General features: G+C 40.0%; 1 protein-coding gene across 5 annotated transcripts in view; it reads right to left on the bottom strand.

Moving 5' to 3' along the window:
* The window catches only part of CNGB3 (cyclic nucleotide gated channel subunit beta 3), a 137,811-nt gene extending 134,335 nt beyond the window's left edge, over positions 1-3,476 (bottom strand). For 4 of the 5 annotated variants that reach the window (XR_012491810.1, XR_012491811.1, XM_074319044.1 and 1 more), the window contains exon 1: positions 2,464-2,780. Coding sequence is in view for 3 of the 5 variants with exons in the window: in XM_074319044.1 (XP_074175145.1) it covers positions 2,464-2,574 (111 nt within the window). In the remaining 2 variants the exon portion in view is untranslated. Of the gene's footprint in view, positions 1-2,463; positions 2,781-3,321 lie in introns of those variants that run through there. The other variant, XM_074319046.1, reaches the window with a different exon arrangement.
* Positions 3,477-15,172: the final 11,696 nt, after the last annotated feature.

Here is a 15,172-nt window from a genome sequence, read left to right as displayed (position 1 = left end):
AGTATGACTGTACATAGGAAAAGAGAGACTACAGTAAAAGTGCTTGGAGGGCAAAGTGTGAGAAGATGAGGCTCGGGAGATAGGCAGGGATGAGGACCCTGAGTGTCACGTTAAGTGGTAGAAAGCTAGAGGCCCCTGCATATATTATGCAGTAGTGACAAAGCCTTGTGACTTCAATCAAGTACTTTTCCATCATGTTGTGCTGTTTTTCATAAACATTTCCATCATAGTCTTTATGTGTCTACAAGTGTAGATTCATGTGAATACTTATTCTGGAGTACGAGACAGAGTTTAGATTAGCCTGAGCCTGCAATTCTTGATTTATTGGCTATTGACAAATTTGAATTTGCTATGACATTTGGTTCAAGAATTAACTATTTAGATGATACTTTAAAAAATACAGTGTAAATTGATTTATTCATTCCTAGATATTTTCTCATAGGACTCAAACCATCTAGTTGTATTTCAGAAGTGTGATGTTTAAGTGCCTAAAAGGTTATATTCTGTGGAGGAAAATATGGTTTTAACTTTCATTTTTTAACATTTAGCGTAGGTACTTGAAACTGAAATAAAATACACTATTTTTCCTTTACCCACATGTTACTGGAAAGAACAGAAGCAAATAATTCCCCAAATGCGACTTCTAAGATATACTGTGAGGCCAGTAGACTTCATGATGAATGTCCATAAATTATGGCTGTCAGAACGGACAGGATGTTAGTTCCTCCACCTACATCTAGTTCAAGTACTTCTGCAGGACTACTGCATCTGAAGGAAAGATAGCCTCGAGGAGTGTCTGCTTCCTGCCTTCTCTCCCACCCTGCTCTGTGGGCAGAGTACCTGCTCTTCCTGCCTTCTTTCTAATACCCTTCATCCTGTGGGTAGAGTATTTGGCAAAGTTGATTCAAGGGACATCCCCCCTTTCTGAAGCAGGACAGCCTAGCGGTTTGGCTCTCAGGCGCCGAGTTCAGGTCCAGGTGCCGAGTTCAGGTCCAGGTGCCATAATTTGTTAGTTGTGTCTAAGTAGGAAATTACAGCAGAACCCAGGGTTATGGTGAGGACTCAGTATAACAGTGCTTGGAAAGGGGAAAGCACCTTGCTTGGCACAACATAGCTGCTATTAGCTGTTATGTTCTCCAAGAGAATATTATGTCAGCTATTTTTATAGCTATAGTGCTCTGCGGGAAATAACCATGACAGGCAAGGCTTAAACATCACTGCAGTGATTTTCCCAAGAGTAACACAGCAAGGCTAGTTGAAGGGAAGTACCAGCTCAACATTTGTGACATTTTATGAGTTTTTAACCTACACATTTTAAAACTTTTATAGTGTGGGATTGTTTGTTTTGACACAAGAATTAGGAAGAAGCCCAGGGCACTCTCATGAAGCCGTGCGAAAATAGACACCACAAATACAGGACGGACAGTTTTCTCGGGCCAACGCGCTCCGTGTTTGCCGCACTCCAGGCTCACTGAAACTGACTCAGCACACGGGGCTGTGCTAGGTGTTCCTCACGTGGACGCTGCTTGGGCCTGACAGCTCCCATCCAATTCTTTTAGACAGGAAAACAATGATCGCTCTGAAAACGTTTTGTAGCTCCTTTAGCTAAGTCTAGTGAGTAATTCATTAGAGTAAAAATTGTCCTGTAGAGTTACAAATGAATATTGATCGTATAATTATCACTTTGGGCTTCTGTCATATAAACACAAATTGTTAGTAATAATGGTAATAATAATAATTGCCACTTGGGAAGTCCCTACTGTGTGCTTTATATATACTATCTCTGCTTTGCATAACAAGACCCACAAAGCAGGTATTATCTTCATTTGATAGATGAGTAGATTTAGGACTGAGGAAAAGCTTTGTCTAGAGCCGGTCCCTCCACTTCAACAGTACTGAAATTCTGAACTGGGTACCTCTGTGTTGTGAAGGGCTGTCCTGAACATTCTAGCGTGGTTAGCAGCACCCAGGCCTTACCCAGTAGATGCCAGTAACATCCCTACCCTTGCGCTGTGATGACCCAAAATACCTGCAGACACTGCCAAATGTCACAAGTGGAGAAGCTGCTCCCTATTGACAACTCCTGGTCTAGAGAAAATACTGTTAAATTGTAGTTTACTAAGACCGGGATATTGGACATTCTTTGCTGCAACTAAATCATTTAGTCAATTTAATATTCAAGAAATATTTTCACTTTGGATGATGGCAGAAGTGAAAACCAACTATGAGAAGTCTTACTTGGCTTTGCCAAATCCTAATAGTCTTGAAAACGTTTATTACTCTGTTTTAGAGCAATAATATGCAGTGTCCATAAAACAATGGGGATAAACCCCAAGAACAAAGAGTACGTGAACCAGATGGTGGTGGGTAAAACTGCAAAGCAATCTTACACATCAGAGGGTTCGTTAAAATCCATCCCCAGACAAGAAATGCTGAGCATGGGAATGAATGTGAGGCGCATACCTGTGTCCTGGGCCGCCGAGACCGACTGCTGTGACCAGGGCCTTGTGTCCTCGCATCGCCCCCTTCTTCAGGTCGCACCTTGTTGAATTTTGTTGTCAGTGATTTCAACATCTTCTCAGACGTGGTTCTGAAAGCTTCTGTTTTTCTGACTCTGTGTTTTGAGATAGAGAAATGTACTTCGTTTTTCTTTTCATTAGTAGACAAGCCAATTAGCTGTTTAATCAGGATTTTGTTCTGGTTAATTCCTAAAGGCAACTCTCTAGCTAGTCAGGGCTTTGGCTTAAGACCAGCAAATTACTTCTGCTTGGACAATTCGAATTCTGTTTATCAACTCTCGAGTCAAAATGCACCAGAGAATGATTTATAAGTGGAGGATTAAACAAAAGTTTATCATTGATTTGAATTGTTTAAATGTGATCACGTTGCCCACTGGTTTATTTATGTTTTCTTTCTAATTACTCACCCACCTATTCCCATCTATCTAATTTTAATCAAATAACACATGCAAATGATTAACAAATAAGACATGCATAAGGGCTCACAACATGCGGAAGCCGTTCACCCCCCAAAGTCCCATCCCCAGTCCTGTAGCATGAGGTAACCACTCTCTCCTTTTTCTGTTCTGATGGTTATTTTATTATTAGGCATTGGTATTTTATTATTTGATTAGATTAATGGACGTCTTAGAAAATATAATGAAAAATGAGGCACATTGCTTCCTTTCCTAGTAGCTTAAATGCCCACTTCAGAGCGATAATAATGAGTACATTAACATTAAGCAAGAGTGTCTCCGTTTGCTGGGGTGGCCATAACAAGTACACAGACGGCAGCTGAAACAACAGAAATGTATTTGCTCACCGTTCTGGAGGCTGGAGGTCTGAGATCAAGGTGTCAGCAGGATGGGTTTCGTCTGAGGGCCAGGAGGGAAGGAACTGGCCCAGGGCTCTCCCTTGGCTTAGAGATGGCCATCTTCTCCCTGGGTCCTCACACTGTCTTCTCTCTGTTCATGTTTCTGTCCAAATGCGCCCTCCTAATAAGGACACAATTATACAGGGTTAGGTTCCACCTCAGTGACCACATATTAACCTAATTACCTCTTTAAAGACCCTACCTCCAAATATGGTCAGTTTCCCACGTACTGAGGGTTAGGACTTTGAACGACTACAAGTCAGCCCAAAACAGAGACAATAGGTTTGAAGGAAATTCTTTTTCTTAGAAGTTGATTATTTTCTGACAATACTGAAATATCATGAAAGCCATCCATGTGATTCCTAGTTTTATAAACCTGGATAATTCCACTGATTATTAATTTCGTAAATTATAAAAAAATATGTTATCTTACTCCAGCATGGATTTTTTTTCTCTGATTCACCATTTAACCAATAAGGTTAAACTCTCTGCAGGAGGACACTGCACCTAATTATTTTATTCCCCTAGTGCTTTCGTACAGAATAGAAACTCAAGCCTCAAGACTCTGCCTAGCAGGATTTAACCGAAAGCCCTTTAAGAGATAGGACAACGCTAATCCTCACTTACATGTCTGCTTTAATTCAGACTGAACGAATTAAATATATTCTAAATTTAAGCAACCCTTCAGGACTTGGGACCATGACATGCTGCTTCATTCATTAATGTTTTCCTGCATCTGTGTCTTTCCCCCAAATAGATGGAAAGGTGTCTATCATCGGCTGGGCCACATCTCCTAGCACCATTTTATCATCTAATTCAGTATCCTCTCATGTCACTTGTACCATTTTAACCAGATATGTAAAATATTAATTTCTTTCGCAATCTGACTGTTAACCAATTACTTTATGAAGAACTGCAAAAACTTGTAAGAGGGCCAGGTCACTGAAGTCTACATCAGAGGTCTACAGAATTCCAGCGAAGAGTTCATCCTTTCCTTTGCAGAAGCCCGAGATCAAAGCAGGGACATGTAGAGGAAAGTGACTCATCTCCACCCTGGCAGCAGATGCAAGGACATCCCAATGTGAGGCCCCACAGCATTTTGACTATGAAGATACACACAGTTATCACACAGAGGGGACAGGGACCCAGATAGCCCCTGGCTGTCTGCAGACTTTAGCTCTGCATGCCATCCAACAGTCGCACTAAGCTCATTGGATGGTTACTTTTCATCACAAACTAAGTTATTTCTCACAACGCATCTCTTGGTCACTAGGTCTAGACATACAAATAACCATAGACATCAATTCTTATCTTCAATACATTTTTCTTCTGAAACATCTCAAAGACCCAAGTGGGCAGTCAGGGTTCAGTCCTTCAACAATACAAGGTGTAATATAAACACATATATTTGAATTCAGGATAGAAATGTCAAAGCCAAGTCATCAGGAAGGTTTAACAGCAGGCTTGCCACGAAGTCTATCTCTTCCTGGGACCCTCAGAGGAATAAACGGTCTCATCAGACCCCCTTCTAAACCCGCTCATAGTATTTACAAGTGGAAAGATACAGGGAGTCTCTATGAATTGTATTTAACAGGACCTTTCTGGTATGTCCGATTGCTTATTGCAAAGAAACCTGGAATGCATGGATTTACGTGGCGTGGCTGGCTGGAGACTGGGGAATGGAGTAGTCTGGGAGCTCAGGAAGGGGGTACAAAGGGAGATGTCCTCCAACCTAACCATCTCCCTTTCGTGAGAAATGTTTCTGCATATCATGCTCAAAAACTCCTTCTAAATCCAAAGCCAAAATGTGCCTGAATGCTGTCTTATGGTTTTGTGTTTTTCCCAAAGAGAATGTTTTGTCTCTGTTGACGATGTCCTTTATCCACTGAAATATTAATGAAGTTTGGTGCGTGGTAAGTTCTATAATTTTGGGAAGTCTGCTTTGACAATTCAACCCATAGGATTATCGCAGGTCAAAAGAAAAGCGACATAGATATTAATTCAAGTATCTTTAGAAATTATTTAAAATACGTCCAACAATTTGATTTTTGCCAACAGAATGGTAATAACACAGGCTTTAAAATTACAGGTGAATACTTTCATTTTGTCTAGGTCAGAGGTTTCAAAGTTCAGAAAAAGGACAACTGGAAAAAACTAGAATGCGAGACATGAATTTTGGCTCATTCTTTTCCACTGAGTACGTGTGTGACCTAAGTCGAGTCTTTGCTTTAATATGGCGATGGCAGGGTTGAGCAAAATCATACTGAAATTTCCTTCTAACTTAAAATTCTAGGATTTTGTGTTCTGCAGAGGAGCTCTGCACACAACATGAAGATCAGGGAAGGAAGAGGGTTGCTTATTCTGGGTGAGGTGGCTTCTGGAATTTCACCAACAGCACCCTACATTTTTTGTACAAAGTTACCACATTGCTGCAGCAGCGTCTGCCAGGGTGAATAAAAACAATTGTTCTTTACGATAAATCTGATCGTGTGTCCAACTGAAACCGTCAGTGACTCCACCTGCCTTAGGGTATAACGTCCAAACTCCAACCATCACACTGTGGGCCCTTTACCGCCGAGCGACCTTCCCCTAACTCTGCTTTCCTCTGTAACCGCCCCTTCTGCCCTCTCTCAGCACCTCCCACGATAATAGATTATTTACAGTAACTTGAGTTACTCTGGCTTTTCTTACATCTATCCATGTCCTTGCTTCTGTGTACTAGTGCTCTGCCCTAAATGCTGTTCCACTGTCTAGCTCAAGCTGGTGTTTCTTTCTCCTACCTTTTTTTCTTCTCTCCTCTCAGCAGGTGAATACATAATCCCTTCTTGGTCGCCCCTGCTGTACCTTGTGCCACTCACACATCTACACTTTACCACTTATTTTTCCATCACTTCCAGATCTGCTTTCCGAACCAAGTGTGAGCTCCTTCAGGCTGGGGCTGTGCTTTGGCCACCTTCACACCACTTGTGCCTGGCCCAGTGCTGGCACATTCTAGGTGCTCCATGAATATGAAGAAACGATGTGAGGATGATGGTTTAGACCAACTCTTAGCTCTGCAGTCAAGATAAAGAGGTTCTCTGTGGCAGAGGCAGAACGCGCAAAGAATTGGAGAAGATGCCTGTGAAGGAACAGTGGTGTATGGCCTCACTGCCTTTTATCATTAGTCACTGTATGCAAGACTTTGTCTTGGGCTGGGAGTGGGGTGGGCTAACAGAAGCATGCGTGAAATAATGGCGCATTTCACAACAAATAGTGTTTTAGATCCGATGACTACAGCTTACAAATGGCACACAGTAGTATTTATATTTAACTGTACTCTAAATTTTGTGTCATTCTGCATATATATGGTATGTTATTAAACACACACAGATGGTAATAAAGCCACACTAAAATAAAAAGTATCACTAGCAGACAGAACCATATTCTTGTTCTGTCTAGTAATTTAGTTTCAGCATAGTCATGACCGACTATATCGATGTTGTTTGCTTTAACCTGATTGATTTTTAAGTTTTATATTAAGTTTACAGATAGGTTTTAGCTTTAGAGTTATATAAAAGATACAAGCAAGATGGAGTTAATATCTAGTTTCAGGTTTGAACATATTTACATATTATTCCTATAAAATTATTCAAATCAATGCTGGGGGGGGTGTCGATCAAAAAGTTTATACTTAATAGGAATCAAGTTTGAGACGTGCTTCCTATCTCTGAAGGAATCTTGAGTAATGGGATTTCAGACATTCTCGTTGCAGGGAGATTTTGGATGGGGAGAACTTTCTAGGACTTCTCAAATCATGGCTTCCTCTGTTTCTGGGAGGAGGTATGAGTCTTTTTTTTCTGGCAAACTACTGGAAACAAACTACAAAACAACTACTGTTATGTTTCCCCCTATGTCTACTGAAGAAAGCAACATTTAGAAAATTTTCTGAGATCCCTTCAAATTAAATTAAAATAGTCTAAATATTATTTCAATAGGAGAAGAGTAACCGCTGAGTTATAAAGGGAACTTAGAGTAGATAACCTCAAACAATAATTTGAATAGAAACAATCAGAAGCTTTCCCCCTAGGTTTTGGGGGGAGTTCTATTTTTAGGAGAAGATAAAAACCAAAAAAAACAAAAAAACTGATAGTAAGCCTGAACACTGGCCAAGTCCTGAAAAATGTACTGTACTGCATCGTTATATTCAGTAAGGCAGGAAACTAGAAAAATTATGAGCATCTTTTTCAATTTTAAGACTTGAGAGGAAAAAGCACTGGGCATATTGTCAGGGTACCTGTGAACCGGTTTTGGCACTCGTCTGTAAAACAGAAGAAAGAATAACAAGCTCTTAAGGATTTGGGGAAGGTTATACAAGGTAATGAATATGACGACATATAGAAAGTATCCGGTATAAATTAAGTTCTCAACAAGTATTTGTTAATTAAGTGAATAAAGCAAATTGTGTTTCTGAAGAGCACTAAAAGTTAAAATAATCTGCTTACTAACATATGTGATTTTACTGAACAGTAAACACTTGAATTTTTACTGTATTTTAGGTGCTTTGCTTGCTGTTGTGGGGTATACAGAAATGACCGTCACATGCCCAGTGACACACTGGAGATTCTTAAGAAAGAGAGAGGAGATGTGTGAACAATTATAATTCCACTTCTAGAAGGGAAGCATGTCAGGTGACATGAGCATGGAAGGGCAGGTGACCGAGTTTGCCTAGATGTCAGCAGCCAGTACAACGGAGGAGAGCCAAGCTTTGCAGAGCAGTTAGTGTTCACGATAGGTTTGAAGAAGGACATCCCAGAACAGACGTGGGAAGCGAGGACACTGCAGACACAGAAACACAGTCCAGGTAACGAAGGTATTACGGAAAACTGCAGTGAGCGGGGCCAGACCAGTGCCCTCAGCCGACATATAACAAAGCTTTACTAACCCACTGCTGAATACTCACAATAAATATGAAGTATACACATAACTCTTTACACTAAATATAAACCCTCAAAGGGACCAAAGACACTGATTTTATCTTACTTTCAATGTCTGTAGGCGTAGCGAAACACTAACGTTAAGTTCAAGAAATAAACATCCAAAGAGAACTTGCAAATATATTTATTTTTTCTTGATGATACTGAATATTTAATGACCTTACAAAGTGGATTTATAGCAACTTATACTTAGAGGAAATTTCATCATGAAATATGTATAACACTTTTAGAAATATTGGCCAGCGTGATTTTATGTGATGACAAATTTAGAGTATTTAGATTTTTTTTTCAGTCACCTGCAAGTTTAACGTGACTAGATGTAATGCAACTGAGCTGACATAAAGAATTTCTGAAACTGAAGTTATTTTAAATGTAATATTTCAGTAAGTAGAGATGCTCTCTCTTTCTCTGATTGTAATATTTGCATTTCTTTTCATGTATAATTAAAATGTGCGAGCAGCGAATGTTACAGATATTGAGGGTAAAAATGCCTTCAGAAGATTGTTAATAACTAGTGGTATCTGTGACTAATGAATGCTATATTGGTTTAGACTGTGACTAATAGAATAAATGTTTTGAAAAAATCCTTATGTTAGTATTTTATAAACAGTAATCCGCTTGTGATGGATTTGTCATGTGAATATAGATGGGGTAGCGATGGAAGTTTCTTCATTCTTTTACAAAGTTGATTGGCTGCTTCAGTATTTGCTTCCAATTATGGACTATTGTTGCTTTTTTATTTATTTTTTATCATCTAGTGAGCTCCCTGAAAGCACTTCAGCTAATTGCACACCACGATCTACTGTTACGTAAGGAGATTAATAGTGCAATCCGTAAAGAAGATTGTCTACATACAATTAGCTCCCCAGCTAAACTGCTTGTAACTGGATGCCCTCCCCCATATGCTAAATTTATCAGTGATCTGAACCTAATGTTTTATGAATTTCTGAGCTATCCCAGGACATTCTTAGTTCTAATAAAAAATATATCCAACTGCTAATGAAAGTGGTTGTTGGCTTATGAATAATAGCTGTTGGTTATCTCAATAAACATGCCAATGAGTACAAAGCACTATATTAATCCTTGACCCGGCATGAGGATGTTATTACTTTTCAACACTCAAATTTTCCAATGGTGAAAACTTTATTAGACTCTTAGGTTTGAGGGATGAATATAATACGTAACAATTTGAAAATCTTCTGAGAATGATTATTAGTTCTTTAATTAGAAGACAGAATCCATTTCATCTGTGGGTTTTAGCCTTATGGTTCCTATAGTTTGCTAGATGTTTAATTTGGACTGTCTTGTAATCACTTTATGATCAACCTACTTAGAAACAAATTTATCTTCTTTATCACCAATCTAGAAGCTTCTTCTGAGTTCCTGTTTTGTTAAGGCACTATCATTCCTTTAATTTCCTCCCTTATCCTTATTATATGAATTAGTTACTTGTTTGATTCTTCCTGTACAACTTCTGCTCCTTTCTTCATTCTAAGTTTTACCACCATATCTGAGCACTTAGAGAATGGTTTACTGTTGTAGTAACTTCTGGGTTGGCTAGAGGAAGCAGCAAGCAAGGCATTTGGAGTCCAGATGGCTAGCTAATGTGTGTGTCTGTGTGTGTGTGGGGGAACTGCGGGGGTGGGGGTGGAAGCCCACACACAAGAGGCAATGGGGGGGGTGTCCACCAGAGCAATTTGAATAACGTTGTGCATATTTTCTGTAATATCAAAGAAGTCACTGGTTTCATTGACTATAAGTTCTGAAATTGATTTATAAATGTCTCTCATGTTGACTCTCTCTACACACTTGTTAGAAATTAAAAAAACAACTTATTTTGAAATAATTTAAAGCTTACAGAAAAGTTACAAGAACACTACAAGGAAATCAGTTATCTGCTTCATTAAGACTCCCCAGTTGGATCACATTTTACTAAATTTATTCCCCCTCTGTCTCACTGTCTCTGTACATATGCTAATTATCATCAGTCATTTCCGGAACCATTTGAGAGCAAGCTGCAAACACTATGTCCCATTATTCCAAAGTGCTTCCCAAACAAGGACCGTCTCTTACATGACCACCATTCAGACCTCCAAATCTGGGACTCAGCACTGATGTAACACTGCCATCCCATCCACAGACTCTGTTTAAATTTTGCCAACTGTCTCAACCATGTTCTGTTTCCCTCCTGGTCCAGGATCCAACACAGATGTGTTGCATTTACTTGTCATGACTCTTCAGTCTCTTTCAATCTGAAATGCGTCCTGTCTTTCATGTCCTTGGCCGTTTTAAAAAGTACCAGCCTGTCTTTCTATAGAATGATGGAATCTATTTTATACATCCTTGTCAAATTTATATTTCTAAAAAGTTGAATCACAGCTCTCAGATAGTACGAGTCCAAATCTTACACGGGCTCTCTCATGCTTACAGTTGAGTCTGGAGGCCAGGATGTTTCCCAGTGTCGCTTTTGCATGTATTAGATGTTGCCACAGTGCAAGCTCGTCTTCATCCATGTGTTGATTCATGGACTCATTTACTCAGTTAGTAAATGATCCACTAAACATAATAATCAGAGACAGTGAAGAACAGTCACATTACATGTGCTATTTCACTTAATGCTCATTACGCCTTAACGGAGATTTCATTATTGACCCCAATATTCAGATTAAAAAGTTGAAACTTAAAGGAGTCAACTAATTTGCCCAAAGTCGCACAGTTAAATAAGCAGCAAAGCTGGGAGTCTGATGCCAAAGCATAATGCCTTTGAGAACCTACGTACCGAGCAATGGAGATGTAAGAATGGAGACACCCTGTAGCTTAGTGGGGGGCCCAGGAAAGCAGGTGAACAGTAAAAGCTCCTGTGCAGGGGACATAGGGCGACCATTTTGAGCCCTGACCATAGGCCATAGGCATCCAATATGTCCTGTTAAATAATGTATTAATGGAAAGAGTTAACAAAAAAAAATCCCTCATTAATTAATTAGTCAATTATACTTAAGATTGGCAAATGCATTTTAACCTGCAATACATTTTAATTTGACTATTCAGTGAAAATAGCCTACACTTAAAACTCTATGTAATTTTCAAACAATTGACACTTTTATGAGTGGTTGCAAATTGTCTCCACAGTGGTAGATAGGTATAGAGAATTTTGAACGTTATTAGTGAATCTATCTAATAAAGTATATAAGTGACTCTTCTTGTGGGGGTCTATATTACCTGAATTAAATCATTTCATTTAATTCATAAGATACTCCTAAATTCTCTACCTCACTCAATTTCGGTAGAGTACTACCAACTATGTAATTCCAGTTACGTAAAGTTTCTGTCATACCCATTTCTGATTTCACAGAATTATTTTAACTAAAGGGTTTCTGAAAGTCAGCTAGTCCATCCTTTTGTCCTTAGGCAGTGTCCCAGAAAGAAACCTGTTTGTGTTATTATGGAAATCTGTAGCAATGAGTTCACTTTCATTTTTAACATTTTGGTATTTACAGTTTTATTATTCAAATAAAGTTGAAACTTCATGAGTCATTAGAAAGAGGCAACTTGACCTAGCAGGGCAGACAGAGGTTTGAAATGAGAGGATGTGGGTTGAAGAGCCAGTTCCACACTTCCTAACTGTGGATTTGGGCAACTTACAACTGATAATATGAACTATTGCTTTCTCCTTTATAAAACAGGAGATAAGCATTCCTCCTTTATAGTATCTCGGTCCATAATGAAATCTTTTGATATTTAATTAAATGATATGTTTGTCGTAGTGATCTACAACTTGGAAAATGCTTGACAATAGAATTTTTTTTTTGGATACATTTCACTTTATTTTGCACATAATGAAAGCAACTTATTGACTAAGCAGTTCCATAACTGTAGGGGTTCATTAATCAAGAAGTAAATGAGGACAGAAGGCAAACTTTTCATTTCCTCCCAAACATCCATGGCAAGTATCACAGAAACTCCTAACAAACATGCAACTCAGGCTGGTCTCCACGCACAGAGTCTAAGCAGGAAGGCTGAGCACTGAAGATCCACGTGGGCCAGCCCAGGACCACGGCTCCAGGAAGTGGACTCCACCAGCCAGTCATTCGCGCTGCCCCCACCCATGCGCATCTGCCTTGTGGAGTTCACTGCCCCGTGTCGCATTCAAATCCAAGCAGCAACTTCCCCCCACATGCCAGGCTCATCACTTCTTCCTATTCCAAGGGGATAATTCATGCACAGAAATCTAAAAATGGTTTCTTCTGGCTCATTAATATAGACAGACAGCTGACTAACAGGTAACCTTGTTGAGAGAATACATCAGTATACTTACTTTGACACCATTGTCACAAAGACTTGCTGAGTTCCTGCTTATGGTGGAGCACCAGCGGCTCTTCTACAAACACGCTGAGCCCACAGTGCAGGCCACTAGCTACTCCCCAGCGTCACTATGGAGCCATGGACCCTCCGTACCAGTGGGAGTGCACGTTACAAGCACGTCAGCCAGCTGTCCATTTCTCTGTGACTTAGCAGTGCCACTCCCAGCAATGAGTGCTCGTGTCCACATAACGACGTGTATGGCAATGCTGAGGGGCTCTATTCATAAGTAGCTCAAACCTGGAAATAACCCAAATGTCCATCATGCAGAAAATCGTTAAAACAGTGGCCTGTTCAAAGAAACATCTCGAAGCAGTCAGAAGGAACAGACAACTGATGTATATGTAAGGCACAACATGAGTGTACCTTAAAACCACTGCATTTAGAGAAAGAAGCCAGCCACAAAATAATACATAATTCATGATTTCATTTCTATGAAGTGAAAGAACAGACAACGAATCCACGCTGACGCAGCATGGCAGTTGCCTCTTGCTGGTGGGGTGGGGTCAGGAGTATGGGAGAAAGGTGACTGGAAAGGTACAGGAGGGAACTTTCTGGGGCGACAGGAATGTTCTGTGTCTTGAGCTGGCTGATGCTCACGTGCGTGTATTACAATCAAACTAGTTTAAGCAAAAAGAGGAATTTATCAAAGATATATGAAATAATTCCTGGGTCTCAAGGAGAGTGCTGTCCTGCCCTCAGGGTACTTGAACATCTTTCTCTTTTCTAATTCTCATCTTTTCACAGCTCATAATTCTTCCTTTCTTTTTCTCCTCACTCTACATGATGGAAAATGGCTGTTAATAACACCTGGCAGTCAGAATGCTACAGTTTAGAATCTTACAGCGAGAACGATCTCTTTCACAGTTCCAAAATCGTTGGACCCGAATGGTTGGCCTAAATGTGTCACTGTCAGATTCTCCTCCTGAGGGCACACTAACACTGTACAAAATGTCTGTCCCCATGGCTGCCATGTATATGGAACAGGAAATCTTTTCCAGCAAATTTTGAGAGAATGTGTTGGGAGGAAATGTGTCCAGAACATTCTATATGGCCTTATACTTTAAATACAAATAGTTTCTAATTGTTTTCCCCTATTCACTCTGAGCATAAAAGGATCAGTCTTCTCAAGTCCTAGAAACGCAAATTTAGATCAATTTCCGTGTCATGGGAGGGCTTAGCAGACAGAGAGACCAAAGGTGATTGTTGAAGAAAAGCTGTCTGGGTGATTTGAGTGAGATCATTCCAGAACTGCTCAGAAACTACCAGGACAGCTTTGGGGCACAACTTCATTTAATGAAATACATGCTGAGGAAGAGTGAGGAGACTTAAAGTTTTACTATCATACTGCTTTTTAATTGCAGATATAAATCAAGAGCTGGAAAATTCAAACAATGCAGAAGTGCCAGGTGCAGACACTGAAAGCTCTCCAAGCTCACTCCTTCCCCACCGGTGCCCTCCCCTCATCAACAGCTTGGCATATGGTCTCTTAGTTATTTGCCATATTTTGGGGAGGGAGGAGGGAAGAGTAATATCAACAGAGACCGTCAAAGAAAAATAAAAGTTATCATTGCTCAAGCTTTCATCAATTTTAGGCAATTTACATATATTAGCATTGATTCTTACTAAACAACCCATCAGGGCAGTTATTATCTTTTTTTGCCTATGAGGAAACAGACAACAGGTAAGTAACTTAGCTGAAGTCCCAGTAAAGGAGCAGAGCCAGGATTTGAATTTAGGTCTGCCTGATCCAAAACGTGTGCTTTTTCCACTACAGTAAGAGTAATAGTCACCATGTATTGAATTCCTATTATTTGCCAAAATTATTTCTGTTTTTCACAAACACTCAGTGAGATAACAGTGACCGTTGCTCTCCTGAGGCGGACACGTGGTAGGTTCCCACTGCCACGCCAACCCCCATGGAGCCTGCTGGCTGCCCAGACTGCTTGGCTGGGGGTCCTTGAGCCAGCTCTGACTCAGGGCTGGGGTGTTGTGATGGGCTAGTGACAGCTGCCTGTGTGTGGAAGGGGAGGAGTTGTGGCCTCAGTGCCCGGAATCTGCCCTCCATGGAGTGATTATTTTAAGAAACCATTAAGATTAACTATCAATTAATTACATTTTTACAATGATCAGTGGTTCTCCTCCCTCAAATGGTCTGTTAAAGAAGTAAAACTAGTTATAATAGAAGAAACACCCATCTACAAGGGTTATACCCATCCATGTCATAATTCTCAGATGGAATTCTATATGTAGAGAAATTATTCTTCATATATACAACAAGGCAAAATTATTTACTACAATGTGACCTCATTCACCTACCCTGCTTTGTATCATTGCAGTGTTATGCTCCACAGAAAGAGCAAATCACAACCTTCTGCCCTAACACATTCTGCCCCTCAGTCTGTCTTATACTACCAGGTTATCTTAACTCTTTGTATGTCTTCAATGTAGTCATTAATCGGTAGCTA

The sequence above is a fragment of the Rhinolophus sinicus genome, linkage group LG14 (genome assembly GCF_036562045.2).
Source record: "Rhinolophus sinicus isolate RSC01 linkage group LG14, ASM3656204v1, whole genome shotgun sequence".
Taxonomy (NCBI): Eukaryota; Metazoa; Chordata; class Mammalia; order Chiroptera; family Rhinolophidae; genus Rhinolophus; species Rhinolophus sinicus.
Note: the sequence above shows the minus strand (reverse complement) of the source record. Positions and strands in the feature narration are given on the sequence as shown.